The sequence below is a fragment of the Jaculus jaculus genome, chromosome 18, assembly GCF_020740685.1.
Source record: "Jaculus jaculus isolate mJacJac1 chromosome 18, mJacJac1.mat.Y.cur, whole genome shotgun sequence".
Classification (NCBI taxonomy): Eukaryota; Metazoa; Chordata; class Mammalia; order Rodentia; family Dipodidae; genus Jaculus; species Jaculus jaculus.
The window spans coordinates 60,004,633-60,030,779 of record NC_059119.1 but is presented as its reverse complement, the minus strand read 5'-3'; the positions used below and the strand labels follow the sequence as shown (position 1 = coordinate 60,030,779).

The following is a 26,147-nucleotide window of genomic DNA, read 5'->3' as shown; positions in this document are numbered from 1 at the left end:
CAAAGTGGCACATGCCTCTGGAGTTCGTTTGCAGAGGCTGGAAGGCCTGGTGTGCCCATTCTCTCTCTCTCTACCTGCCTATTTCTCTCCCTCCCTCTCTCATATAAATAAAATAAAATAAAAAGAAAGAATGCAGACTCGGGCTGGAGAGATGGCTTAGTAGCTAGGGTGCTTACTTGCAAAGCTAAAGGACCCAGGTTTGATTCCACAGGACCCATATAAGCCAGATGCACAAGGTGATGCATGTGCCTGGAGTTTGTTTGCAGTGGCTGAAGGCTCCGGCGTTCCCATTCTCTCTCTGACTTTCTCTCGTTCTCGTAAATACATAAAATAATCAAAAATAAAAGCCCATGTCAAAAAAGAAATTCTCCCCCTTGGGGGAAGGGGAGGCCAAGCAGATCCCCTTACATCAGGAAGAAGGGGTAAGGGGCCAGGGGCTGAGGGCTCACACGCGTGCTTCAGGTCATTTACACAGATGAAACGCCCAGTCAGGATGAGCCTTGTCACAGACTCAGGAGTGCAGGCAGCGAGTCTGAGCCGGAAGTGGGAAGATGCCACTGGAGCTGTCACTCACAGCCACCTGTGTGACACCGAGTTGGACGAGTGTTCTAGTCCTGCCAGGGCAGCGAGGCAGCGCCCGTGTTTCTGTGGGTTTGACCCTTGCCAACTACCTGCCAGGGGAAAGCTGCCTTGCTCCTAATCCATATTATCACCCCCCCCATCAAACTCTAGCTGTTGTTAAAAGAATCTTGCCAGATGCGGAAGCCCATGCCTTGGTCCCAGCACTCAGTGGGCACAAGAAGGAGGATCCCTGTGAGTTCAAGGCCAGCCTGAGACCCTACCTCAAAAAAAAAAAAAAAAAAAAAATCTGAAGAATCTACTACAAAGAGAAATTTCCAAACCAAAACTAAGGATTCCAGGGCTGAGCGATACAGATCGCTCAGTGGGAGACTGTCTGCCTAGCAGGCACAAGACCCTGGGGTCCATGCCAGGCACCAAAAACCAGATGCACAAGGCGGCGCCTGTGTCTGTAGTTTGTTTGCAGTGGCTGGAGGTCCTGACACGCCCATTCTCTGTGTCCGCCCCCCCCTTCAAATAAATAAATAAATATATGTATGAAAGAACAAAGAAGGAGAGAGGGAGGGAGGGAGTCTACTGGTGCCCTTATGCTAACACCAATGGTCCTTTTTTAAGCCGATCCTGTATTATACACTGGGTATACTTACTGTGTAAGATTCAACTAATACTGTGGTTTCTAAGGCCAGTTTCTGCTCTTGCTCAATATTGTATCCCACATAACACAGTTTTTCTTTAATCATGCGAACCGTTTCAAAATCAGCAGAATGGTTGAAGGCATATCCTCGTAACAGGAGCAGCTGGTACAAAAAGGAAATTGCAGGAAGTTTATAATAGATCTAAATGAGCTACACTCTTTAAATGTCAGAACAGCAAACAATGGGCAATGGGGATGTATGCTTCATTTTCACTGAGAAGTTTTCCAGAGAATAGCATAATTAACAGTTCATGATTAACAAATGGGGGAAACAAACTACAAAAAAAAGCCATTTTGTTGTAGTTTGATTCAGGGTCTCATTATGCACAACAGGCTGGTCTCAAACTCTATCGCCAAGTGAGGGAAGGGGCTGAACCCTACTCCAGCTCTCCCTACTCAGTGCCAACATGACCACACTGCTGCCAGCAAGCCCAAAAGAAAAGCCGAAAGGTGCTAAAAAAGACAAAGCCAGGGATAAGACAGAGGTGACCGGCAAGGCTGTCTGCTAACCGGGCTTCTGCAGGCCACAGCGCAAGCCTTACATAGAAATCACCTGGAGCCGGGCAGGGTGGCACACGCCTTTTATTGCAACACTTCGGAGACAGAGGTAGGAGGATCGCTGTGAGTTCAAGGCCACCTTGAGAGCACAGAGTGAGTTCCTGGTCAGCCTGGGCTAGAGCAGAATCTTACTTTAAAAAAAAGGACATGGAGCCGGGCGTGGTGGCGCACACCTTTAATCCCAGCACTTGGGAGGCAGAGGTAGGAGGATTGCCACGAGTTCAAGGCCACTGAGATGACAGAGTTAATTCCAGGTCAGTGTGGACCAGAGTGAGACCCTACCTCGAAAAACCAAAAAAAAAAAAAAGGAAAGAAAAAGAAAAAGGACATGGAGAGTGATGGCTTAGCAGTTAAAGGCACTTGTTCGCAAAGCCTCAAGACCCCAGCTTGATTCCCCAGTACGTATGTATAGGCAGATGCGCAAAATAGCACATGTGTCTGGAGTTTGTTTGCAGTGGCAGGAGGCCCTGGCATACCCTTACTCACTCTGTTTACCTCACATTAATTCTCTCAAATAAACAGCCTAAGAAACAGAGAGAAAACAGACCAGGCACAAAATGCCAAGGGTGCTAGAGACGACAGGTGACGTGTGCACATTTTTGGTAACTGTGCATTTCTGGTGACTGTCCAGTTTGAAATACACTTTTATCAAGTTTTACAAAATGCAGCAGGGCATGGTGGTGCACACCTTTAATCCCATCACTCAGGAGGCAGAGGTAGGAGGATCCTGTGAGTTCGAGCCACCCTGAGAAAACACAGTAAATTCTAAGTCAGTCTGGACCAAAGCAAAACCCTAAGGGGGGTGGGGAGGGGGGCGAGGAAAGGGGGGAAGAGAAGAGAGAGAGAGAATGAGCAAATAAACGAAGAAAATATTACTTTAATGCAGGGGGTATATATAGCTCAGTGGTAGAACATTTGACTGCAGAAAGTATTCTGAGGATGTAGCTCGGTGGTAAGCTTGCCTAGGAAGTGAAGGCCCTAGCTCAATCCCCGTGCTTGCGGTCATGCTCAAAGAGGACACCAGGAACCCAGCAAGGCAGAATTCTGGCCTACGCTGACAGTGCTGTAATCTTCATCGACTTAATCTCTCTACGTGCCAATTACTTTAACTTTTCCAAAACATTTTTATTTTTATTTATTTGAGAGAGAGAGGGAGAGGAAGAGAGAAAATGGGCACACCAGGGCCTCTAGCCACTAAAAGCAGACTCCAAACGCATGTGAAACCACGTGCATCAGGCTTACGTGGGACCTGGAGAATCGAACCTGGGTCCTTAGGCTTCAAAGGCAAGCACCTTAACCGCGAAGCCATCTCTCCAGCCTGACAATTACTTTAAATGAGATTAAGGAACCCAATGTAAAGGTAAAGACTTAACGCAACCCAATTTAACGCACAACTAGCATTAGTCAATGGCAGCAAATAATGCATTCTCACAGTTAGGTATATGTGCAGCTCGTGTACGGATTTTATGTAAACGAGAGAAATTGGGGAATTCCTAAAGAGTTGTATGTAGACTTACCACTGGCTACCAAAATTTAAAAAAAAAAAAAAAAAAGGCATTTTATTTTCACTTACCTTGATCAGATACCTGGTAATATCTCTCCCAGCAATATCCAGTCTCCTGGTAAGATGAGGGAGAGAAAAACCTTCATATACTGGGCAGATGTGAGTCACACCATCTCCAGAGTCTACCACCACACCAGTCAGTAAACCTGCATCACAAGGTTTCAGAAAAAGGCAGGTCAGAAAAATCAAAGCTTTCCAGTTTCAAATACAGTAGATGCCAAAGTAGAAAATTAAACAATCACAGCTGGGCGTGGTGGCGCACACCTTTAATCCCATCACTCAGCAGGAAGAGGTAGGAGGATCGCCATGAGTACGAAGCCACCCTGAGGACTACATAGTGAGTTCCAGGTCAGCCTGGCTAGAGTGAAAGCCTACCTCGAATACCCAAAAACCAAAAAAAAAAAAAAAAAGACACTGGTTGTGTGTGGTGGCGCACTCCTTAATCCCAGCACTCAAGAGGCAGAGGCAGAAGGACCGAGTTCAAGGCCACCTTCAATTAACATAGTGAATGCCAGGTCAGCCTGGGCCAGAGTGAGACCGACCTTGAAAAACCTAAAAACAAAACAGAACAAAAAGCCCCAAAAGCCAAACAAACAGACAGCATTTGAATGTGCTATAAAGCAAAGATTTCAGAGCCTATTACAGTTATGGTTTGTTTTTTTTTTTCTGAGGCAGGGTCTCTTATCCTAGACTGAGCTGGGACTCTCTTTGTAGCCCAGGCTGGCTGTAAATTCATGGCAATTCTCCTACCTCAGCCTCCTGAATGCTGGGATTAAAGCCATGGACCACCACTGCTGCCTGGGTCAGAACAACCCCTTTCTAGCTCACTTGGGAAAAAAAAAAAAAAAGTGAATTTTACTATGTGTTTTAACAATTGATTTTTTTTTTACCAGATGATACATTATTAATAGCTTACTATTATTTTCTCCTTTCAGAATACACTCTCTCCCTTTCCATACCCTGTAGTGTCTAGCATTTTTCTTTGGATACATTTATATAAACCTCCATTTTAAGTCAATGCAATTTGATCTTCCTTGATCAATACTATTATCCTAACACTTTTCAATACTGCAGTCTCTCATTTGTTTTTCGAGGTAGGGTCTTACTCTAGCTCAGGCTGACCTGGAACTATATAGTCTTAGGGTGGCCTCGAACTCACGGCGATTCTCTTTACCTCAGCTTCCTGAGTGCTGGGATTAAAGGCGTGCACCACCACACTGGCCTTCCTGTTACTTCTGTACTAACTAGACTGCAAAACATGTGACATGTAGTGAATAAATCTCTTCAAAGTTAATTCTCTCATGCCAGGCATGGTGATACACGCCTTTAATCCCAGCATTTGGGAGGCAAACATAGGAGGACTGCTGTGAGTTCGAGGCCTGCCTGTGATTACACTAAGCCATCTCTCCAGCCCTCATAACCATTTTTTAAAAGTGTATGGTATTTGGGCTGGAGAGATGGCTTAGCAGTTAAGCGCTTGCCTGTGAAGCCTAAGGACCCCGGTTCGAGGCTCGGCTCCCCAGGCCCCACGTTAGCCAGATGCACAAGGGGGCGCACGCGTCTGGAGTTCGTTTGCAGAGGCTGGAAGCTCTGGCGCACCCATTCTCTCTCTCGCCCTCTGTCTGTCTTTCTCTCTGTGTCTGTCGCTCTCATATAAATAAATTTTAAAAAATTAAAAAAATAAAGATAAAAAAAATTTTTTAAAAAGTGTATGGTATTTTATTTGACAAATGACTGAAATTGTAGTTTCAAAGTGTGGTATAATATACATCATGGGCTTTTTCTTGGATTTACAATTTAGTGACAAATTCAATTTCTCATAAGTAAATAAATATACTTAAGTGTTTATTGAATCATTTTTTTCTAATAAACTTTACCCACCTTGAGCATACAAAGTCAGAACTGCCTGGATGGCTACATACACGCCAGAAAACTGGTACGTTTCAAACATTACCTGAAAATGCAAAGAGGAAGAAAAAAGGGGGAGGGGGATATGTAAAAGGTATTTGTACACTTGTCATGGTCAAACAGTAGATTAGGTAACAGGGTCCTGAGCAGTCTTCGGCTCTAAACAGTTCTCCTTGCCTTTACAACATCCAGCACGTAGGCAGATTCATACGAACACGCATGCACATGTGTCCTCAAGCATTTGTATGTGCTACAAAGCAAAGATTTCTGAGCCTGTTGCAGTCACGACAGGACTTAACCATCATGGTGGTTAATTAGTATAAAAGAAAACTTTTCGGCTGCAGAGATGACTTAGCAGGTAAGGCACTTGGCAGCAAAGCCAAAGAATCCAGGTTCAGTTCTCCAAAACCCATGTAAAGCCAGATGCACAAGGAGGTGTGTGTGTCTGGAGTTCATGTACAGTGGCTAGAGGCCATGGCATACCCATTATCTTTCTCTGTCTGGTTCTTTCTCTCAAGTAAATACATAAAAACATTTAGAAAAGGGGAGGGGGCTTAGCAGTTAAGTGCTTGCTTGTGAAGCCTAAGGACCGCAGTACAAGGCTTGATTCCCCGGTACCCACATAAGCCAGATGCACAAGGTGGCACATGTGTCTCTCTCACTTCTTTTAAGCCTTTTATCTAAAATTGATTTTATATAAATATTCTTTTCTCGCTTTTTAAAATTAAAACTATCTCTTATTTATTCAAGAGAAAGAGAAAGTGGCTGTCAGAGAGAGAAGGGCCTGCAGCCGCTGCAAATGAGCTCCAGTTGCATGAGCCAGCTTGTGCATCTGGCATACGTCTCAATTCTTTTTTTTTTTTTTTTCCAGTTTTCTAAGGCAGGGTCTTGCTCTGTCTAGCTAAGGCTGACCTGGGATTCACTATGCAGTCTCAGGGTGGCCTCAAATTCATGGTGATCCTCCTACCTCTGCCTCCTAAGTGCAGGGATTAAAGGTGTATGCCGCCACGTCTGGCTTATATAAATATTCTTGTCATTTCTGTTGGAATGTTTAGCAAGGATCTGAAAACTTCTACCATCCAAAACAGAATTCCTGATCACTACCTTTAAATTCTTTTCTACTTTTCTCAGTGTTTTCCCCATCCCAGTTAATGGTTAGTATCTCCTCCAACTATTCAGACAAAACTTGGCTGGCTGCCCTCTACGACGCACCCATCAAACTGTAAGAAAACCAACCCGTTGGGCCCGCCTTCAGACAGACCCGCGGTCGGGTCACTCCTCACACTGGCACTACTCTCGCTGTCCGACCACCACCAGCTCTCACCTGAGCAGCTCAAGTCTGCAAGCTGTCCCTCCAGCTCTGCCCCCTGTGGTGAACGTGCAACGCAGCACCCAGAGGGCTCTAAACCTGCCCGTCTCTCGTCCCTGTAGCAGCCCTACAAATTTCACCCCAGTAAGTGCGAAGCTTCCTATTCGAGCGGACACCATTCCATCTCACTCACTTCCCAAGAGCTCCCTCAAACACACAGCAGGACGTCCGAGTTATGCTGACTGCTCCCTCAAACACACAGCAGGACGTCCGAGTTATGCTGACTACTCCCCTGTGCCCGGAATGCCCTTTTCCTTTCCATGCGGGCAAATCTCCTGGCCCTGTCTTTGTTCCAGTACCACTTTCACATGGAGGCTTACTATACCACATCCTAGGTACGACAGCAACAGCCCACTCTCCTTAACCTTATTATGTTTTAATTAACTTATTTATTTGAAAGAGAGAGAGAATGAATGGGCATGCCAGGGCCTCCAGCCACTGCAAACGAACTCCAGATGCACGTGCCCCTTGTGCATCTGACTACGAGGGTCCTGGGGAATCGAACCTGGATCCTTTGGCTTTGCAGGCAAACACCTTAACCGCTAAGCCATCTCTCCAGACCAACCTTACTTATTTTTACATTAATTATTCCTTTAGCATCCATTACCATCTGACAAATTCACTACTGGGGGAAGGGGGCTGATCTCACCTAACTAAATACAAACAGGGTTTTGTCTGCTGATACAGCCAACTTAAAACCATCAGCATATATACTTTGTTTCCCTTATCTAAAATGCTCGGGACCAGAGGTATTTCTGATTTCATAGCTTTTCATTCACCCTATCTAAAAACTTACCTCTACAATCTTCTCTCTGTTTTTGGTTGGGTTCATTGGCGGTTCTGTGAGTAAAATTTTGCAGTTTCTGGTATCTATGTTAAGTTTCTCTGGTCCAAATGTATAGTCCCACAGATGTTTCATGTCATCCCAGTTCCGGACAATGCCATTCTCCATTGGGTAATTAACTTCTAACATTGAGCGCAGCTCACTTGCCTCATCACCAACCATAAGATCCTAGAAAATCATAATATCGTCGCTTTAAGATATCGGAAGTTTTATATATAGCAGCTTCAGTAAATTATATTACCACACTTCAAGAAACATGGGAATAATTCAATTTTTTTAATTTAAATTTTAATCTTTCTGGAACTTAAAATTTTTTATTCCAAAATTAATCTTTCCTTTCAAGAACAGTATCTTGCAAACTTTAAAGATGGATAATAAAATTTTATGTACTGTGTGGTATAAATCAATAAATTGCCCTTACCTTTAATACATATGTTCCCAAAAGAAGAGCATCAGCACAAATAAACCCACATTTTCATATTTTGGAAGGTTTTTGTGTGAGTTTTCATCTGTTTCTTTTGCTCAAATGTTCAAAAAATAAAGCCTGTGATATGTGAAATAGCACATCTGGGAAATAACCCTGTAGAAAATGCGCAAAGCATGCAAACACGTTTCTTTGCACTAAATAGCAGAATGACACAGAAATGTAGGCAGTAGGAAAAGATAACGAAAGATGCAAAAATAAAAAGATTCTTTATCACTCTAATGTAACACATAAACATGGCAACTAAATTACAGATTTCATAAATGTCTATTTGTGTATGTCTGAATTAAATTTCAAATTAAGGGGCTGGAGCAAGGGCTCAGCAGTCAACAGTGCTGGCAAAGCCTGATGGCCCGGGTCCACTTCCCCAGTACCCACGTGAAGCCAGATGCACAAAGTGGCACCTGCATCTGGTGGTGTTCATTTGTAGTGGCAGGAGGCCCTGGCATACCCATTTTCTTTCTCCGTCCTCTGTATCTCTTCAAACAAATATTTTAAAAATTAAATTTTCAGGCTGGAGAAATGGCTCAGTGGTTAAGTGCTTGCCTGTGAACCCCAGGGTTCGAGGCTTGATTCCCCACAACCCACATTAGCCAGATGCACAAGAGGGCGCATGTGTCTGGAGTTCATCTGCAGTTGCTGGAGACCCTGGCACACCCATTCTCTTTCTCTCTCTCTCTCTCTCTCATAAATAAATTAAAAAAAATAAAAATTCTCCAGAATCTTTCACCTTTCTTTGTTTTTATTTTTTAAATATTTTATTTACTTATTTTAGAGAGAGAGTTATAGAAATAGGCAGGTAGGGAGAGAGAGAAAATGGGCTTCCAGCCACTGCAAATGCACTCCAGATGTGTGCGCCCCCTTCTGCATCTGGCTAACGTGAGTCCTGGGGAATCGAACCTGGGTCCTTTGGCTTTGGGGGCAAGCGCCTTCACTGCTAAGCCACCTCTCCAGCCCCACCTTTCTTTATTTTTAAAGTGTATTTATTCATTGGTTTGTGTGTATGGGCACATGTCCTCTTGCCAATGCAAAGGAACATCAGACGCTTGGGCCACATTTTGCATCTGGCTTTTGCTGTTGTTGTTGTTGTTTGTTGTTTTTTGTTTTTTCGAGGTAGGGTCACACCCTACCCAGGCTAACCTGGAGTTCAATATGTAGTCTCAGGATAGCCTTGAACTCACACTGTTCCACCTCGCTCTGCCTCCAAGTGCTGGGATTAAAGGCGTGCACCACCACACCTGGCTTGCATCTGGCTTTTTATGTGGTGGCTTAGGAATTGAACCTGGGCTGGCAGGCTTTGCAAGCAAGTATCTTTAACCACTGAGCAATCTTTCTAGCTCCCCCCTTTTCCTTTGAAATGTCAAAACTACTAAGGATCTTAACTAACCTACCTTTATTCCCTCAGAACTAACTGCAAAAGAACAGGCCAGGTATTTTACTTTTCCCGTTTGCTTCACCACTGTACTTCAAGCCTAATCATCACCCATTACTTGAAAGAACAAAAGCAATCACAGTAACTGTCCGAGACACTGCTTCAAAGGCATTTATTATACTTTACAAAAAGCAGGCAGTATAGATGACAGTTGATTTTGGACAATGCCTTCAAATAGCTGGGCGAGTATTTAATCCCAGCACTAGGGAGGCAGAGGTAGGAGGATCGCCACGAATTCAAGGCCACCCTGAGACTACAGAGTGAGTTCCAGGTCAGCCTGGGCTAAAGTGAGACCCTACCCTGAAAATACCAAAAAATAGGGCTGGAGAGATGGCTTAGCGGTTAAGTGCTTGCCTGTGAAGCCTAAGGACCCCGGTTCGAGGCTCACTTCCCCAGGTCCCACGTTAGCCAGATGTACAAGGGGGCACACGCGTCTGGAGTTCATTTGCAGAGGCTAGAAGCACTGGCGCGCCCATTCTCTCTCTCCCTCTATCTGTCTTTCTCTCTATGTCTGTTGCTCTCAAATAAATAAATAAATAAACCAAAAAATAAATATATAAATAAATAAGTTTTAATCCACAACTACATTCCTAGAAGGAAATTCCACTAAAAAAAACAAAACAAACAAACAAACCCAGCAACAACACAAAAATACCTTTTGTACCTAGGTATGGGCTCATGTCTATATTGCCAGAACTCCAGAGGCTGAGGCAGGAGTTTAAGGCTAGCTTAGGCTACAGAGTAAGTCCCAGTCAGTCTGGGATAGAATAAGACCTTGTCTCAAAAACAAAACAAACAAAAACCACTTTCCAATTAAGCCTATACTATTCTCTATAAGTGTACTCTTTCTTAAAATCTCTTTAGGATTTTTGGGCTGGGGAGATGGCTTAGTGGTTAAGTGCTTGCCTATGAAGCCTAAGGACCCCGGTTCGAGGCTCGGTTCCCCAGGTCCCACGTTAGCCAGATGCACAAGGGGGCGCATGCGTCTGGAGTTCGTTTGCAGAGGCTGGAAGCCCTGGCGCACCCATTCTCTCTCTCTCCCTCTGTCTTTCTCTCTGTGTCTGTTGCTCTCAAATAAATAAATAAATTTCAAAAAAAAAAAAAACTCTTTAGGATTTTTTTGGTTTATTTTATTTTTTTGAGGTAGGATCTCGCATTAGCCCAGGCTGACCTGGAATTCACTCTGTAGTCTCAGGGTGGCCTTGAACTCATGGCGATCCTCCTACCTCTGCCTCCCAAGTGCTGGGATTAAAGGTGTGCGCCACCATGCCCAGGTCTTTAGGGTTTTAAGACAAATGCTTTTTTATTTAAGAAAAATGTAGGCCTGGGAAGATGGTTCCAGGGCTCTATAAAGCCAGATGCACAAAGTAACAAACTCCTGAAGTTTACTCACAGCATCAAGAGGCTGTGGTGTGACTATTCTCTCTTCTGCTCATAAAATAATAAATAAATAAATAAATAAATAAATAAATAGTTTGATTCCCCAGTATCCACTTAAAGCCAAATGTACAAAGTGGAAGGAGGCCCTGGTGTGCCCATTCTCTCTCTCCCTCTCTCTCTTTCTCTCTGTCTTTCAGGTAAATAAAATACACATGTAGAAACTTTGCATGGACATGTCACATCTTGTTTCCCTCCTTCCTGTCGCCACTCCACGGAGGCCTCCTTAGTGGGACTGCTGGTGTTCACCATGGAGTTGGGCGAGTAGCAATCAGTGGGGGAGGAGGGGGAATAAACATATTTTAACAAAGTACCAGGCGTGGTGGCTCACACCTTTAATCCAGCACTAGGGAGGCAGAGGTAGGAGGACCACCGTGAGTTTGAGGCCAGCCTGGGACCAGAGTGAGATCCAGGCCAGCCCAGGGGCTAGAGAGCCTACTTTGAAAAAGATTCATCAATCAATCAATAACAAAGCTTTACAATTTCCATTACTAATAAAATGCATCATTAAAATGCCTGATATTTACCTCTGTCAAGATGTTTAGAAACAACATAAAAACAAAAGTGAAATTACCATACAGCACTTAAGATTACCACAGGAAAATGTAACCTAAGAGTCAGATATCTAGGCCAGGCCCGGCAAGCCTGCAGCAAAAAAGAAGAAGGTACCACAGGAAGCTGACTTACTGTGGGAGGGGAGGCCTGTTGTCTGTGGGACAGCATTACATGCTGTACCTCTTTCTTATTCATTCTCAGATGTCAAATTATCTCACTGGAAAGAATGATACTGAAGCCAGTCATTCTCTCAGTCCCTTTCCATTTGTGATTCAGGTTCATACTGAGTTTTTACTCACATTGACTAAATGTACATAGATAGGCACACTAGGCACAAATCTAGGCGCAAGGTGCGCAATGCGTGTCATTAGTCAATGAGGCGAGCCGTCCAAATGCAGCATCTTCACCCCAACGCTCAGCATCGCACACATCCTACACAAAGCCACTTCGTTTCATTTCTAACATTACGCACACCACATTCCATTTTAGTTATAACATTCATCTACGAGAAAAACAAGGAAAGCAATTCAAAACTATGTTAGTAATCAGTTATTGTTTGGCCCACTGAATGCAATCAGGAAAGCATAGGACTTAGTTGCTACCAAACTGAAGCAATGGAAAAGGTTAAAAATTAAAGTACTTAAAAATCAAAATATGGACTCTCCCCCCTCCCCAGTACTAAAGGGACACAAAACAACAACTACTGTCCCACCAAGCAAAGTGGAAAACAAACAGAGCATGTGCGACCTCACTTACCATCTTTTTGTTACTCTACTTCAACAGGTCAAGAAAGGTAAAGAAAGAGAAGGAAGAGTCAGAAAAGGCCTAAATAAAATCCTTACTGAAAGTTTTAAACATACAAGCAACAGAGACACATTAGCTTGAGGTCAGATGCAGTATTATTGTATTTTATGGAGTTAATAATCAGGGCCAAATTAACACGGACAGTTACTACTCCTGAATAAAAATAAACTAAATGATCTAAATTTTCATTGTTTTAGTGTACCATCATATTCTAGCTAACAAGACTTACAAGTATAAATCAATTTACTAAGCACAGAAACTTGAAAAAGTAATTCTTTAATTCATTATTAGATTTAAGAGCTTTAAGAAAAAGAAATGCTATCACAGCAACGGTCTAGCTAGCTGAGTGGGCAGAACATTAGTTCAGGTTCAAGTGAAATTTGACACTGGTCTCTTTTTACTATTTCCTACTGGAAAGACAATTGTGACTGGGAGGACTTACAAGACTGGGCAGAATGCAGAGAACTGGGTCCCTAGAACAGAGGACAAAGTAGTGGCAATGCTACTGAGGTAGTCCTCCGTGAGAACACTGCCTAATGTTACCAACCAGTTCAATTTCTACTTGGACTTGAAAGGCAAGAATGTGAGAATGAAAGAGGCGATACTGTTAGCACTGTCCATGCTGGAGAGTAAAAATGCCTGTATACAGTATTTCTCTATACTGCAAAAATTGTATTGTCCATTAAAGTAAGAAGCCAGGTAGTAAATAAAAAGCATTCCTTCCAAACAACAGTTTGTCCTAATCACATTAGTAGCTAAATTTCAAGGTGACATTCCAGCCAGGACTCAACCAGAATGGAAGTTCATAAAAAGTAAGAACTCCTTTAAACCAAAAGACCTCATCTAAGTCATAAAACTGAGGGTACCAGTGTAGTTTTTTGTTTGTGTTGTTTTTCGAGGTAGGGTCTCACTCTAGCCCAGGCTGACCTGGAATTCACTATGTAGTCTCAGGGTGGCCTCGAACTCACAGCGATCCTCCTACCTCTGCCTCCCGAGTGCTGGGATGAAGGGCGTGCGCCACCACGCCCGGCCGTTTTTTGACCTAACAAGAGGTCAGAATTCACTACCTCTGGTCATTATAAAGCTTCCACAGAAGCCAAGTTTCAGTTTGCCCTTGTGTTGGCCTTGTGTAGCTCAACTCTCTAGTCGCTGATGAGATCTAATGCAGCAAATCTCTACCACCTATCACCACCTTTCAGGGCAGTTCACCAAGTGTCCCCAGATGTACACCCTACCTCATCCTTCACATGACTCAAGAAATGCCTGGCAACACTGCCCACACAGGACCAACAGTGGGAAGTGATTCAGAAACTATTCACCAGAAGGCCTATTTCTACTGCATTCTGTATAATTTGAGGTCTGGCTGATAGTCCATAGGTGATCACTGTTCTTAAAATTGTTCGGTTTCTTTCTTTCTTCTAAAGTAATTCTGGCTTGATTTCTAGTCCTGTGGGAGAGAAATCTATCAAAGTTAATGTAGACTCTCCCACGAAAAGCACAGCTTGGCTCCTGGCAAGGGATCACAACATTCCCTTCTCTCCCCGTATGGTTCGGAAGGCTTTTTTCAGTACATTGTGGAAATCAAGTGTTCTCAGGGAAAAGAGAAATCCATACCTACATTTCTGCGTTTTCCTAACTTGACTATATTAAAAAGTAGGCCTATAAAAATATGGAGGAAAAGTCCAAAGTCTCAAAGTGCCACTAAGATATAATGAAACATATATCAAAGACATAAACTTGCTAGTCTGATTTCTTTTTATGGCTTTTTGGTTTTGTGTATGCGCACGCATGCATGCTGGGGGCCAACCCAAAATCTTCTACCACTGGGCTAAACCCCAACCTCTGAAATTTTTTAACTCAAATTATGAAATGGACCTTAAGTCACTAGCTTAAACAGTACTCTGTATTTGTGTAAAGACCTCAAGTATTGTACTCCAGATAGCAGTGGCATCAAGCCATGCATAAAACATTAGATGAAATTACCTTCAGTTTTTGTGCCTCTGCTGAGGTGTTAATACAAATTAAATTATGAGAAATTCGGCCCTCCCTTTTGCTTTTCCTGCCATTGTAATTTAAAACTGCTTAATTTCACATGCCTCAATGGTCATTTTAATAATAAATAAAACATTACCTTGATTTCAATGTTTCCCACTTTGGTGGTTGATCTGATAATAGGTCTTCCAACCAAAGCTGGGAAGATGTGTTCTGGAAAATTAGAGCCAGCATATCCACACTTCACAAACTGGAAGAAAACAGCGAAAGTAGGTTAGTATCCATGTATTTACTACCGTCATTTAAAAACGCTAGCTGGACAGGTGCACGCCTTTAATCCCAGAACTCAGGGGGCAGATGTAGGAGGATCGCCATGAGTTTGAGGCCACCCTGTGACTACATTGTGAATTCCAGGTCAGCCTGGGGTACAGTGAGACCCTACCTCAAAAACAACAAAAAATAAGATAAGGCCTGGGGTGGTGGCACATGCCTTTAATCCCAGCACTTGGAAGGCAGAGGTAGGAGGATTACTGTGAGTTCAAGGCCAGCCTGAAACTACATAGTGAATTCCAGGTCAGCCTGGGCCAGAGTAATACCCTACCTTGAAAAACCGTAAATAAATAAATAAAATTTTAAAATAAAATACAATAAAAATGGTATCTGATGCACAAGAGGGCCCAAGCATCTGGAGTTCATTTGCAGTGGCTGGAGGCCCTGGCACACCCATTCCCTCTCTTTCTTTTTCTCTGTCAAATAAATAAAAATATTAAAAAAAACAGTATCTGAGCCGGGCGTGGTGGCGCACGCCTTTAATCCCAGCACTCAGGAGGCAGAGGTAGGAAGATCGCCAAGAGTTCGAAGCCACCCTGAGACTACATAGTGAATTCCAGGTCAGCCTGGGCCAGAGTGAGACCCTACCTCGGGGAAACAAAACAAAACAAACTTGTGCTTTCAAACCACCAGAGTAGTCACACGACTTTTTGTAGACTCATCTGCTTTCACTGCCCAATGGTAGCACGTACTTTCAGAACACACGTTCACCTCCTGGTGAAGCCTGCTGAAGGGAAAGCCACACTTGGCACGGGCTGGGCACAGCAGCTCGCACCGGAGCCTGTCGCCTGTCAGAGGCCTCAGCACACAGTGGCCACTCAGGCAGTGCTGGCATGGGTATGGTCACTTGACAAATGCTCAGTAATTTTAAAAACGAGAAGTGTGAGCTGGGCGCGGTGCCTGACACCTCTAATCTCCACACTCGGGAGGCTGAGGAAGGAGGACTGCTGTGAGTTCAAGGCCTGCTTGGGCTACGGAATGAGCTCTAGGTCAGCATGGACAAGACTGAAGCCCGGCCTCGAAAGGGGGTGGGGCTTAGAAAATGAACAAAACAAGGGTTTGAATCTAAAGCAGGCTTTCTATTATTTTAGGCACTTTACTTAAGCAACCTCATGTTACAAAAATGGAAAAATTTTGACTAATAGCATATGAAAAGAAGTATCTTCTAGTCATTTTCACCTACTTTTTATATTTTGAGAATTTATGCAGTAATCTCAGATAACAAACTCACACTCAGATGGAGCACGTCTCCAAGGAGGGCACACCCAACACTACTTTTACAGACAAGCTTTTGTGCACGTTAGGCAAGCTCTCTACTACTATATCCCTGGCAACAATATTTTTAAAAAAAATTTTAATTCACTTATTTGAGAGCAACAGACAGGGAAGAGGAGAGGGAGAGAGACAGACAGAAAGAGAGAGAGAGAGAATGGGCGCACCAGGGCCTCCAGCCACTGCAAACGAACTCCAGACGCGTGCGCCCCCTTGTGCATCTGGCTAACGTGGGACCTGGGGAACCGAGCCTCGAACCGGGGTCCTTAGGCTTCACAGGCAAGCGCTTAACCGCTAAGCCATCTCTCCAGCCCACAAAAAATATTCTCTCACAGGAACTGAAGAGAGGACACGGCTCAGTGGTGGAATACCTGCCTAGCATGCACAAAAACCCAGGCTCAAACCCTATCACTGGCGGAGGGACATAAGGAAAAAGGAATCAAAATGAACAAAACTACAAACTTTAAAATGACCATTTTCTGCCTGTGCCATGTACGTAAGTGACTTTATTACAAGAGCAGGCAGGAGCTGGGCCGGCCCCCAGGCTGGTAGGTGCCCGTCATGTTGAGCCACAGCCGCACAGTGGCAACTCCGGATGTGGTGAAACGGGAAACGACGTCGTCTTCTAATTACAGCTGTGCAGACGACAGTTCACATCTTCAACCCTTCAGTGGCCCTCTAGGTTCCAAACATGCCAAGTGCCTCAGAACAACATCTGCCATGACTAAAGCCATAAAAAAACCAGGAGCTGCCACTGAAGGAGATGGGAGGGCTGGAGAGATGGCTTAGTGGTTAAGCGCTTGCCTGTGAAGCCTAAGGACCCCGGTTCGAGGCTCACTTCCCCAGGACCCACGTTAGCCAGATGCACAAGGGGGCGCACGCGTCTGGAGTTCGTCTGAAGTGGCTGGAGGCCCTGGCGCGCCCATTCTCTCTATACATGTACCTGTCTCTTTCTCTCTGTCAGTTGTTCTCAAATAAATGAAACATTTAAAAAAATTTTAAAAAAAGGAGGAGATGGGAAGCTAGATTCTTTCAGGCTGCTAAGTCGGGGGCAGGAGCACAGAGAGCCAGATGTCACCCCGCTGGCCTTGACAGAGCTGGAACGTGCGTCTGCTCCTGTCCCATCCAAGATGGCTGCAGAGACGTCCCCCGCCCAGGCCAGCAGGAACCTGCTGTTTCTCCCTCTGCTCAGCCTCTAGGAGAACCCCGAGGGCAGGAGAGCTTTCTCTCGAGCTCGGTACTTCCTGCTGGACTTCTGCGCGGTGCTCTGGGGTCCCTTCTGTCTTCCATTCCCTGTCTGATCATTCGTCACTGTTTCTTAGCCCCTCTGCTCTTTTACTTGAACTGTGTCTTTGGTCCTCTCTCCTCTCCCTTTCCAGCAGGACAAGAATCCTCCCCTGCCTAGAGCTTTTCAGCCAGTCTTCTCCCTGGGTCTTTTGTTTGTTTTTTTTTTCGAGGTAGGGTCTGACTCTAGCCCAGAGTGACCCTTCATGATGGAGTCTCAGGGTGACCTCGAACTCACGGCAATCCTCCTACCTCTGCTTCCCGAGTGCTGGGACTAAAGGTGTGTGCCACCATGCCTAGCTTCTCCCTATATCTTAATTCTCCCTTAAATAAACTCAGTAATTCATAATTAATCCTTCCCAGAGTCTGTTTTTTTAGTTTTGTTAAAATAGACAAGGGACCAAAAGTTGGAGTTCATAAGTCCTCCCCGAACCCCCAAAATCTTGCATCACTATTACTGCTTTACTAAAGTGGAGGAGGTAAAAAAAAAAAAACCTAGGCTTTTAAAACTGAAGCCACTATGATGAGTGGATAATGAAGATGTGGCACATTTATACAATGGAGTTCTACTCAGCGGTAAATAAAAATGAAGTTATGAAATTTGCAGAAAAATGGATGGACCTGGAAAGGATTATACTAAGTCAGGTAACCCAGGCCCAGAAAGCCAAATGCCACATGTTCTCTCTCATATGTGGATCCTAGCTACAGATGACTGGGCTTATGTGTGAGAATGAAAATACTTAGTAGCAGAGGCCAGTAAGTTAAAAAGGAGACATAAAGGGAAGGGAAAGGAAGGGAGGAGGGTACTTAATAGGTTGATATTGTATATATGTAAGTACAATGATTGTTATGGGGAGGTAATATGATGGAGAATGGAATTTCAAAGGAGAAAGTGGGGGGGGGAGGGAATTAACACAGGATTTTTTTATAATCATGGAAAATGCTAATAAAAATTAAAAAAATAAAAATTAATAAAAAAACTGAAGCTACTATTAGCAGGAAAAGAAAATAGTAATGCAACTATTTACTAATAAAACTACCCTTGGGCTGGAAAGATGGCTTAGTGGTTATGGCGCTTGCCTATGAAGGCAAAGGACCCAAGTTCGATTCCCCAGTACCCACGTAAAGCCAGCTGCACAAGGTGGTGCATGCATCTGGCATTTGTTGCAGTGGCTGAAGGCCCTGATATGCCAGTTCTCTCTATCTGACTCTCTCAAATAAAAACTTAAAAATTAAAAAAAAAACCCTACTCTTGGGCCCGGGGTTATAGCTGCAGTGGCAGAGGGCCTGTCTAGCAGGCCCTGGACTCCGCTCCTGGCGCTGTATGGAAAAGCGCCCATAGCTTCATCACTTGGGAAGTAGAGATGGGAGGATCAGGAATTGAAGGGTACCTTTGTCTACCTGGCAAGTCTGCGGCCAGCCTGGGCTACACGAGACACTATTTAAAAAAACACACAAGAAGCCAACTCAAGCTAAAACTATTTACTCTTACTGTGCCCAAGCAGTAGCTTGCTGGCAAGCACATGCTGTCTTAGAATTCTGTGGTAGATACTCCACTAAACCAGTGAAAACCGGACCATTTACCCTATTCCAAATGTGAATGCATTCTGTTATAATAATAATAATAATAATAATAATAATAAAAAACTAACCCATTTCAACAATATAAAATTAGGTGCTGGGGAGACGGCTTGGCAGTTAAGGGCACTTGCTTGCAAAGCCTGCCAGCCTGGGTTTGACTCCCCAGCATCCACATAAAGCCAGAAGCACAACATGGCACATGTATTTGGAGTTTGTAGCAAGGCCCTGGTGTGTCCCTTCTCTCTCAAATAAATAGATTTTTTTTTTTCCAATTTTTCAAGGTAGAGTCTCACTCTGGCCCAGGCTGACCTGGAATTCACTATGTAGTCTCAGGGTGGCCTCGAACTCATGGCGATCCTCCTACCTCTGCCTCCCAAGTGCTGGGATTAAAGGCGTGCACTACCACACCTGGCTTATTATTATTTTTTGAAAATGGGACTCTATCATGTAGCCCAGGTGGGCCTTGAAACTACCAGCAATCTCCCGGCTTCACATCGTCATCTTTTGTAGCAGACACTTTTAAATTCTGATGAAGTCCAACTTAGGTGCTTTTTTTTTTTTAATTTTATTTGTTTTTTGAGGTAGCTTCTTGTTCTGGTTCAGGCTGACCTGGAATTCACTATGTACTCTAAAACTGGCCTTGAAGTCACAGCAATCCTACTTCAGCCTCCCAAGTGCTGGGATTAAAGTATGGTTTTCTTTTGTTGCTGTGTTTTTGTGCCCCTCCTCTTTCTGGAGACAAGGTATTCAGTAGTGAGTGAGGTTGGTCTCAAAACGCCCCATGTAGCTTAGCAAGACCAGGCCCTTCTGATCCTCCCAAGTGCTAGGTTAGGACATTCGTGCTCACACAGGGTTATGGGGTGCTGGGGACAGAACTCAGGGTCTCCTGCATGCTACAGAAGCACACTACTAAGGAGTCATATCACTCTTTCAAAAAAAAAGGGGGGGGACTGGAGGGATGGCTTAACGGTTAAGGCATTTGCCTGCAAGGCCAAAGGACCCTGGTTCGATTCCCCAGAACCCACGTTAGCCAGATGCACAAGGGGGCAAAGGCGTCTGGAGTTTGTTTGCAGTGGCTAGAGGCCCTGGTGCGCCCATTCTCTCTCTCTCCTTCTCTCTCCCTCTTTCTCTGTTAAATAAGTAAATAAATAAAAATAAAATATTTTTTTAAGAAGCCACAGTGTGACAAAATACAAAGAAAATTCTTTTCTAGACTCATTTAGTATCAATTCCTAAAATCCCCCCCCCACGTCAATCATTTTAAGACTTGGTAACATAGTTCTCTGATTGGGTGTAACCGGCTGTATTTAAGACTTTACCATATATAGCTTCCTTTCCTCTCGGTAGCACTGTGGTTTGAGCAAACTTTCTTCCCACTGAGTCATTGGATGGTAAGAGGCACGGTGTTCCTTGAAGCAACAAGGAAGAAAGGCCTTGCTATGGCCACTCCATGGAACTCTTTCCTCAAGGAGGGGTCGGAGGGAGAAGCCCAACTACCCTGACACACAGCGTGCCTAAGCTGGCCTTGAAGCTGTGGTCTTTCTGCTCTCAGTCCGGCATTACTGATCCTGAGACTGCAAATGAACTCCAGATGCATGCGGCCCCTTGGGCACCTGGCTTACGTGGGTCCTGAGGAATCAAGCCTCAAACCAGGGTCCTTAGGTTTCACAGGCAAACGCCTATCCACTAAGCCATCTCTTCACCCTTTTTTTGTTTTTTTTTTTTCGAGGTAGGGTCTCACTCTAGCTCAGGCTGACCTGGAATTCACTATGGAGTCTCAGGGTGGCCTTGAACTCACGGTGATCCTCCTACCTCTGCCTCCCCATTATTGGAATTAAAGACGTGTATCACCACGCTCAGCACTGCAAGCTTCTTTATGACACTAAACATTATTAAGCTCTGAGCCAGCAACCCAGTAGTCACTAGGGAAATCTTCATTTTGCTGCTTAATAAACACACTGTTGACTAAATCAGTAAAGTTGGCTGACACCATACACAGACCAGGGCCTGGACCCAATCTGAATGAAACCAAAGCCTACAGCTTAACAGATAGCCAGACTTTTGCCTACCCAGCCACTCTGAGTAGCTTCTTTTCCAGAAAGCAAATTAGAACAGTTAAGAAGCAGAAGCAAACACATTTCAGTATTTCCTCCCCTAGGCTAGATGGGTCCATCTGGGAATGAAGAAACAGAGCAAGACCAGTATGTGGTATGCAATCAGCAGAACATGCCTGGGCTGGAGAGATGGTTCAGTGGTTAAGGCACTTGCCTGCAAAGCCTGACAACCCAGGTCTCATCCCCCAGGATCCATGTAAAGCCAGATGCACAAAGTGATGCATGCACCTGGAATTCCTTTGCAGCAACAAGAGGACCTGGCACACCATATTCTCTCACTCTTTCTTCCTCTCTCAAATAAATATCAACAGAGGATGTGGCTCAGTGGTTAAAGGTGCTTGCTTGCAAAGCCTGGTAGCCTGGGTTCAAATTCCCAGTACCCATGTAAAACCAGATGCACAAAGTGGCACATGACTCTGGAGTTAGTTTGTGGTGACCAGAGGCCCTGGCACCCCATTATCTCTTGTCTTTACTCTCTGCTTGCAAATAAATAAATGAAATTTTTTAAAAAAGATTGAACCTACTCTTACAATATGCAATTGTGGACCTGCTAGAGGATTTATAGAAATAAACTTCTCAGGAAAGAAAGGGAGAACATATGAAGTCCTGGGTTCAAAAAAATTCCCCACATGAAGTTTGAAAACACCTAATACCTTTAATAAAGAGCAAACAAGCCAAGTGTGGTGTCACATGCCTTTAATCCCAGCACTCAGGAGGCAGAGCTAAGTTTTAGGATCACTGTGAGTTTGAGGCACCCTGAGATTCCATAGTGAATTCCAGGTCAGCCTGAGCTAGACTGAGACCCTACCTCAAAAAACAAAATCAAAAGCAAAATCAAAAACAAAAAGCAAAAACAAAAAAATAGGGCTGGAGAGATTGTTTTAGCAGTTAAAGTGCTTGCTTGCAAAAGCTTGCTGGCCCGGGTTTAATCCCCCAGTACCCACATAGGTCGGATGCAGAAAGTAGCCCATGAGCCTGGAGTTCATTTGCAGCATGTTTATATTCAAATTTGTGACTTTGTATCCCAAAATACCTTTTTTTTCCTTTTTCTTTTTTAAATTTCTCAAGGTAGGATCTCACTCTAGCCCAGGCTGACCTGGAATTCACTATGCAGTGTCAGGTTGGCCTTGAACTTATTCTACCCACCTCTCCCTCCTGAGTGCTCAGATTAAAAGCATGCACCACCATGCCTAGCTCCAAAATACATTTTTCAATGAGGAAGGGTGGCAAGAGACAATTTTCGAACTTCAACTTGATTCTGACAATTTTCAAAAGAAATGTGTTATCCTGCACTTGAAAATAAAAAGGACACAGACGAGAGGAGGCAAAACTATCTTTCCGGGCTGGAGAGATGGCTTAGCGGTTAAGCGCTCGCCTGTGAAGCCTAAGGACCCCGGTTCAAGGCTCGGTTCCCCAGGTCCCACGTTAGCCAGATGCACAAGGGGCGCATGCGTCTGGAGTTCGTTTGCAGAGGCTGGAAGCCCTGGCGCGCCCATTCTCTCTCTCTCCCTCTATCTGTCTTTCTCTCTATGTCTGTCGCTCTCAAATAAATAAATAAATAATGAACCAAAAAGATTTAAAAAAAAAAAAAAAACTATCTTTCCTCCAACGTCAGTAAAGTAACACTTGGAGAACTCCTAGATCTGCCCAAATCATCCCACGGAGCTCAATGGTCCTAAGAGGGGTTACTTCTGGGCCAAACTACCAGCATATAGAACCAAAAGTAAAACGAGGGCTGGACAGAGATGTCTTAGCGGCTCAGGCACATGCCTGCAAAGCCTCAGGACCCAGGTCCGGTTCCCCCAGTACCCACGTAAGAAAGATGCACAAGGTGGCACAGGTGTCTGGAGTTCCTTTGCAGTGGCTGGAGGCCTTAGCATGCCCATTCTCTCTATCTGCCTTTATCACCCTGTCTCTCAAATAAATAAGTGAATAAAACATTTTCTTTTCAAGTAAAACGACAAGCCAGTTGTGGAGACACACGCCTTTAATTCTAGCACTCGGGAGGCAGAGGTAGGAGATCACAGTGAGTTCGAGGCCACCCTGAGACTCCATAGTGAATTCCAGGTCAGCCTGGGCTAAAGCGAAACCCCTACCCCGAAAAAAAAAAAAAAAAAAAGTAAAACGATGAGCTGTCGACCCTCTTTTTCTCCCCACCAAGAAACAGGTAGGGCAAGCCAACAAGCCCTCCTGATTGGCAGATAAGCACCCTGTGCAAGGTCTGTGGCCCCACTGCATGAGAGCACTTCCCCTTTCCCCCCACCCCCTTCTGCAAATCTGTTTCCTGCCTCCCTTCGGCATCTTCAGCTCTACAGGGAAGAGGAAGGCTTCCGGGCCTTCCTCCTCCTCCACACCAGCGAGTCCAGGACATGGACCCACATCGACCCAGTCTTTCCCTGCTCCATCGCTTTGGGGGCCCACCTCGCACCCTCATCATCATACCCAGAGCCGACACTCCCCCACCCCCCGCAGGGCAGCAGACGGGACCTAAGCCGGTGGGGTGCAGCCTTGGGGGGGCAGGGTCAGGGGCGCCCCGGATCCTCCCCGCCCGTGCTCGCGCCCAGCCGCCCCGAGGGCCCGGAAGAGCTGCCCTGGGAACCGAGGGCCCGCACACCCCGGTGCCCGCCGCATCGCCCTCGCGGGGTTACCTACCCCGGTGCCGTTGTCGCACACCACCACCTTCCTGCCCTGGCTGTCCATCGTCCACCCGGGGAGAACCGCCGCCGCCGCCGCCGCCGCCCTGGCCTCTTCCTCCTCTTCGCGGCCCCTCCCTCGTTCAACTTGGCACCTGACCGGAAGTTCCCGCCCACGGCTGGCTGAGCGCCGGCGCCGATTGGGCCGAGCGGAACGAAGCTCACCGTGACTGGCAGCGGTGCCGGCCAATGAGAAGCGACGCATCCCCGTGAGGCGTCCGGGCTTGCCGCGCCCCGGGGTGCACCGCGCCTCGCTTCCGGCCGGACGGTGGCCGGCTTCCGGCGGCGCTGCGGCTCGCTCGCTCGCGGGCTGTCGGTGCAGCTAGGCCGAGGCTTCAGGGACCTGGGGCGTCGTTGCACCGGGGCCTTGCAGGGTCAACCAGGTGGCCGTTAGAAAGCATGCGTTCGTTCCGTAGCTCTCCTTTCCAGCCTTACTGTGCCACGGTGGCCAAGAGAACGAGGGTGGGTGCCCCCCAGCCTCAGCCTCTTTGCTCACTACAGCCCCCCAGCTCTGAAATCTTTTTTTTTTTTTTTTTTTGTAAAACAGGGACTTGCTGCATTAAAAAGTAGGATAGGGTGCTGGAGACATGGCTTAGCGGTTAAGGCGCTTGCATGCAAAACCAAAGGACCCAGGTTCAACTCCCCAGGACCCCACGTAAGCCAGCTGCACAAGGAGGCGCACCCATTTGGAGTTCCTTTGCGAAGCTGGAGGCCCTGGTGCACCCATTCTCTCTCCCTCTCTCTCCCTCCCTCTCTCTCTCTCTCTGCCTCCTTTTTTCTTTCAAATATATATATGTGGTGGTGCACGCTTTCAATTTCAGCACTCAGGAGGGGTAGAGGTAGGAGGATTGCCAAGAGTTCAAGGCCACCCTGAGACTGACTACATAGTGAATTCCAGGTCAGCCTGGTCTAGGACAAGACCCTACCTCTCAACAACAACAAAAAACCAGCCAGACATGGTGGTATACACCTTTAATCCCAGGACTTGGGAGGTAGACATAGGTGAGTCTGAGGCCACCCTGAAACTACATAATGAATTCTAGGTTAGCCTGGGTTAGAGTAAGACCCTACCTCGAAAAAACAAATAAGTATGGTTATATGATCTGTGATTTAGGATTTGTACTTGAGGAAAGAAATAAATGTTATGAAAATTAATACATGAAATAACTGTTTTACTAATCTACCTTTATTTGACAACTTGCCTGATTTTAAATATTTTTTTTGCAAACAGCGAGAATGAAAATGAGCATGCCAGGGCCTCTTGCCCCTTCAAACAAACTCCAGATACATGCACCACTCTTTGTCTGACTTTACATGGGTACTGCGGAATTGAACCTGGGCCATCAGGCTTTGCAAGCAAGTGCCTTTAACTGCTGAGTCATCTCTCCAGCTGTTGCCTGCTTTTAGATGCCCTCTGTGTCAATCATCTTTCTGTTGCTGTGGCTATATACCCAAGAAAACAACTTAAAGAAGGAAAGATTTGTGGGCTGGAGAGATAAGCTCAGTGGTTAAGGCACTTGCTTGCAAAGCCTAAAGGCCTGGGTTTTGTCCCCCAGTGCCCACATAAAGCCAATTGTACACTGTAGCCCATACATCTAGAATTTGCAGTGGCAGGAGACCCTGGCACATTCTTTTCTTCCTCTCCTTGCAAATAAATAAATAAATAAATGACTTTTAAAATATAAAATATTGATATATATATATATGTATGTATAATTTATTTATTTTTATTTGAGAGAGAATGGGCACACCAGGGCCTCTAGCCTTTGCATACAATACAAATTCCATCACATGCACTTCCTTGTGCATCTCTGGCTTACATGGGTCCTGGGAAATCGAACCTGGCTCAGGGAAAAAAAAAAAAAAAAAGAATAAAGAAAGAAGGGGGCTGCAGGGATGGCTTAGCAGTTAAGGCATTTGTCTGCAAAGCCAAAGGACCCAGGTTTGATTCCCCAGGACCCACGTTAGCCAGATGCACAAGGGGGCGTTCGCATCTGGAGTTTGTTTGCAGTGGCTGGAACCCTGTCGTGCCCATTTTCATTTTTTTTTTTCTCTCTCTCTCTTCTTTCTCTCTGTCAAATAAATTAAAATAAAATAAAATATTTTAAGAAAAAGAAGGAAAGATTTGTTTTGGCACATAGTTTCAGAAGATTCAGCCTGTGGTTGCTTGGTGCCATCCTGTGGGACTGGCAGGGACATGGCAGAGGAGGTGTGGTGGTACGAAGCTGCTCACCTCATGGCATGAGGAAGCCCACAGTAAGGAAGGGAGAGGAGGAGTGAGAGGGCTAGAAGGGATCACGGAAGTAGAGAAAGGGGGGAAGGAGAAAGATGAGGGAGAGGAGGATGGATGGGAGGGAGATGTAAGGAGAGAAAGAGAGAGAGGTGTCCTGGGACAAAAATACACTCTTTAGTGTCATTCCTCAGTGACCCACTTCCTGTGACTAAGCCCCACCCGTGAATAGTCCGCTGAGCTAGGAACTCAGGGGGTAGACCCACGGGATTCCGTGACCTACTGTGGGGCGATCTGCCTGCAACATCTGTTGCCCACTTGAGCATCAGGGTTTGTTTGGCCCATCTGGCTGGCTAGGCAGGTGTCTCCTTCCCTCAGTGTTCGAAGTACGTCCCTCCTGAAGATTCATACTTGGTCAACAGG

The 26,147-nt window shown here is 45.3% G+C and overlaps 1 protein-coding gene across 1 annotated transcript in view; it reads right to left on the bottom strand.

Moving 5' to 3' along the window:
- Nucleotides 1-23,581, bottom strand: part of Actr2 (actin related protein 2) — a 32,994-nt gene extending 9,413 nt beyond the window's left edge. Inside the window, exons 1-6 of the mRNA XM_004660077.2 lie at nucleotides 23,454-23,581; nucleotides 14,360-14,470; nucleotides 7,469-7,684; nucleotides 5,277-5,349; nucleotides 3,405-3,541; nucleotides 1,227-1,376 (exon numbers count right to left, since the gene is read on the bottom strand). Of these exons, the coding sequence (XP_004660134.1) occupies nucleotides 1,227-1,376; nucleotides 3,405-3,541; nucleotides 5,277-5,349; nucleotides 7,469-7,684; nucleotides 14,360-14,470; nucleotides 23,454-23,501 (735 nt within the window). The 5' untranslated portion in view covers nucleotides 23,502-23,581. The remainder of the gene's footprint in view (nucleotides 1-1,226; nucleotides 1,377-3,404; nucleotides 3,542-5,276; nucleotides 5,350-7,468; nucleotides 7,685-14,359; nucleotides 14,471-23,453) is intronic.
- Between the last annotated feature and the right edge of the window lie 2,566 nt (nucleotides 23,582-26,147).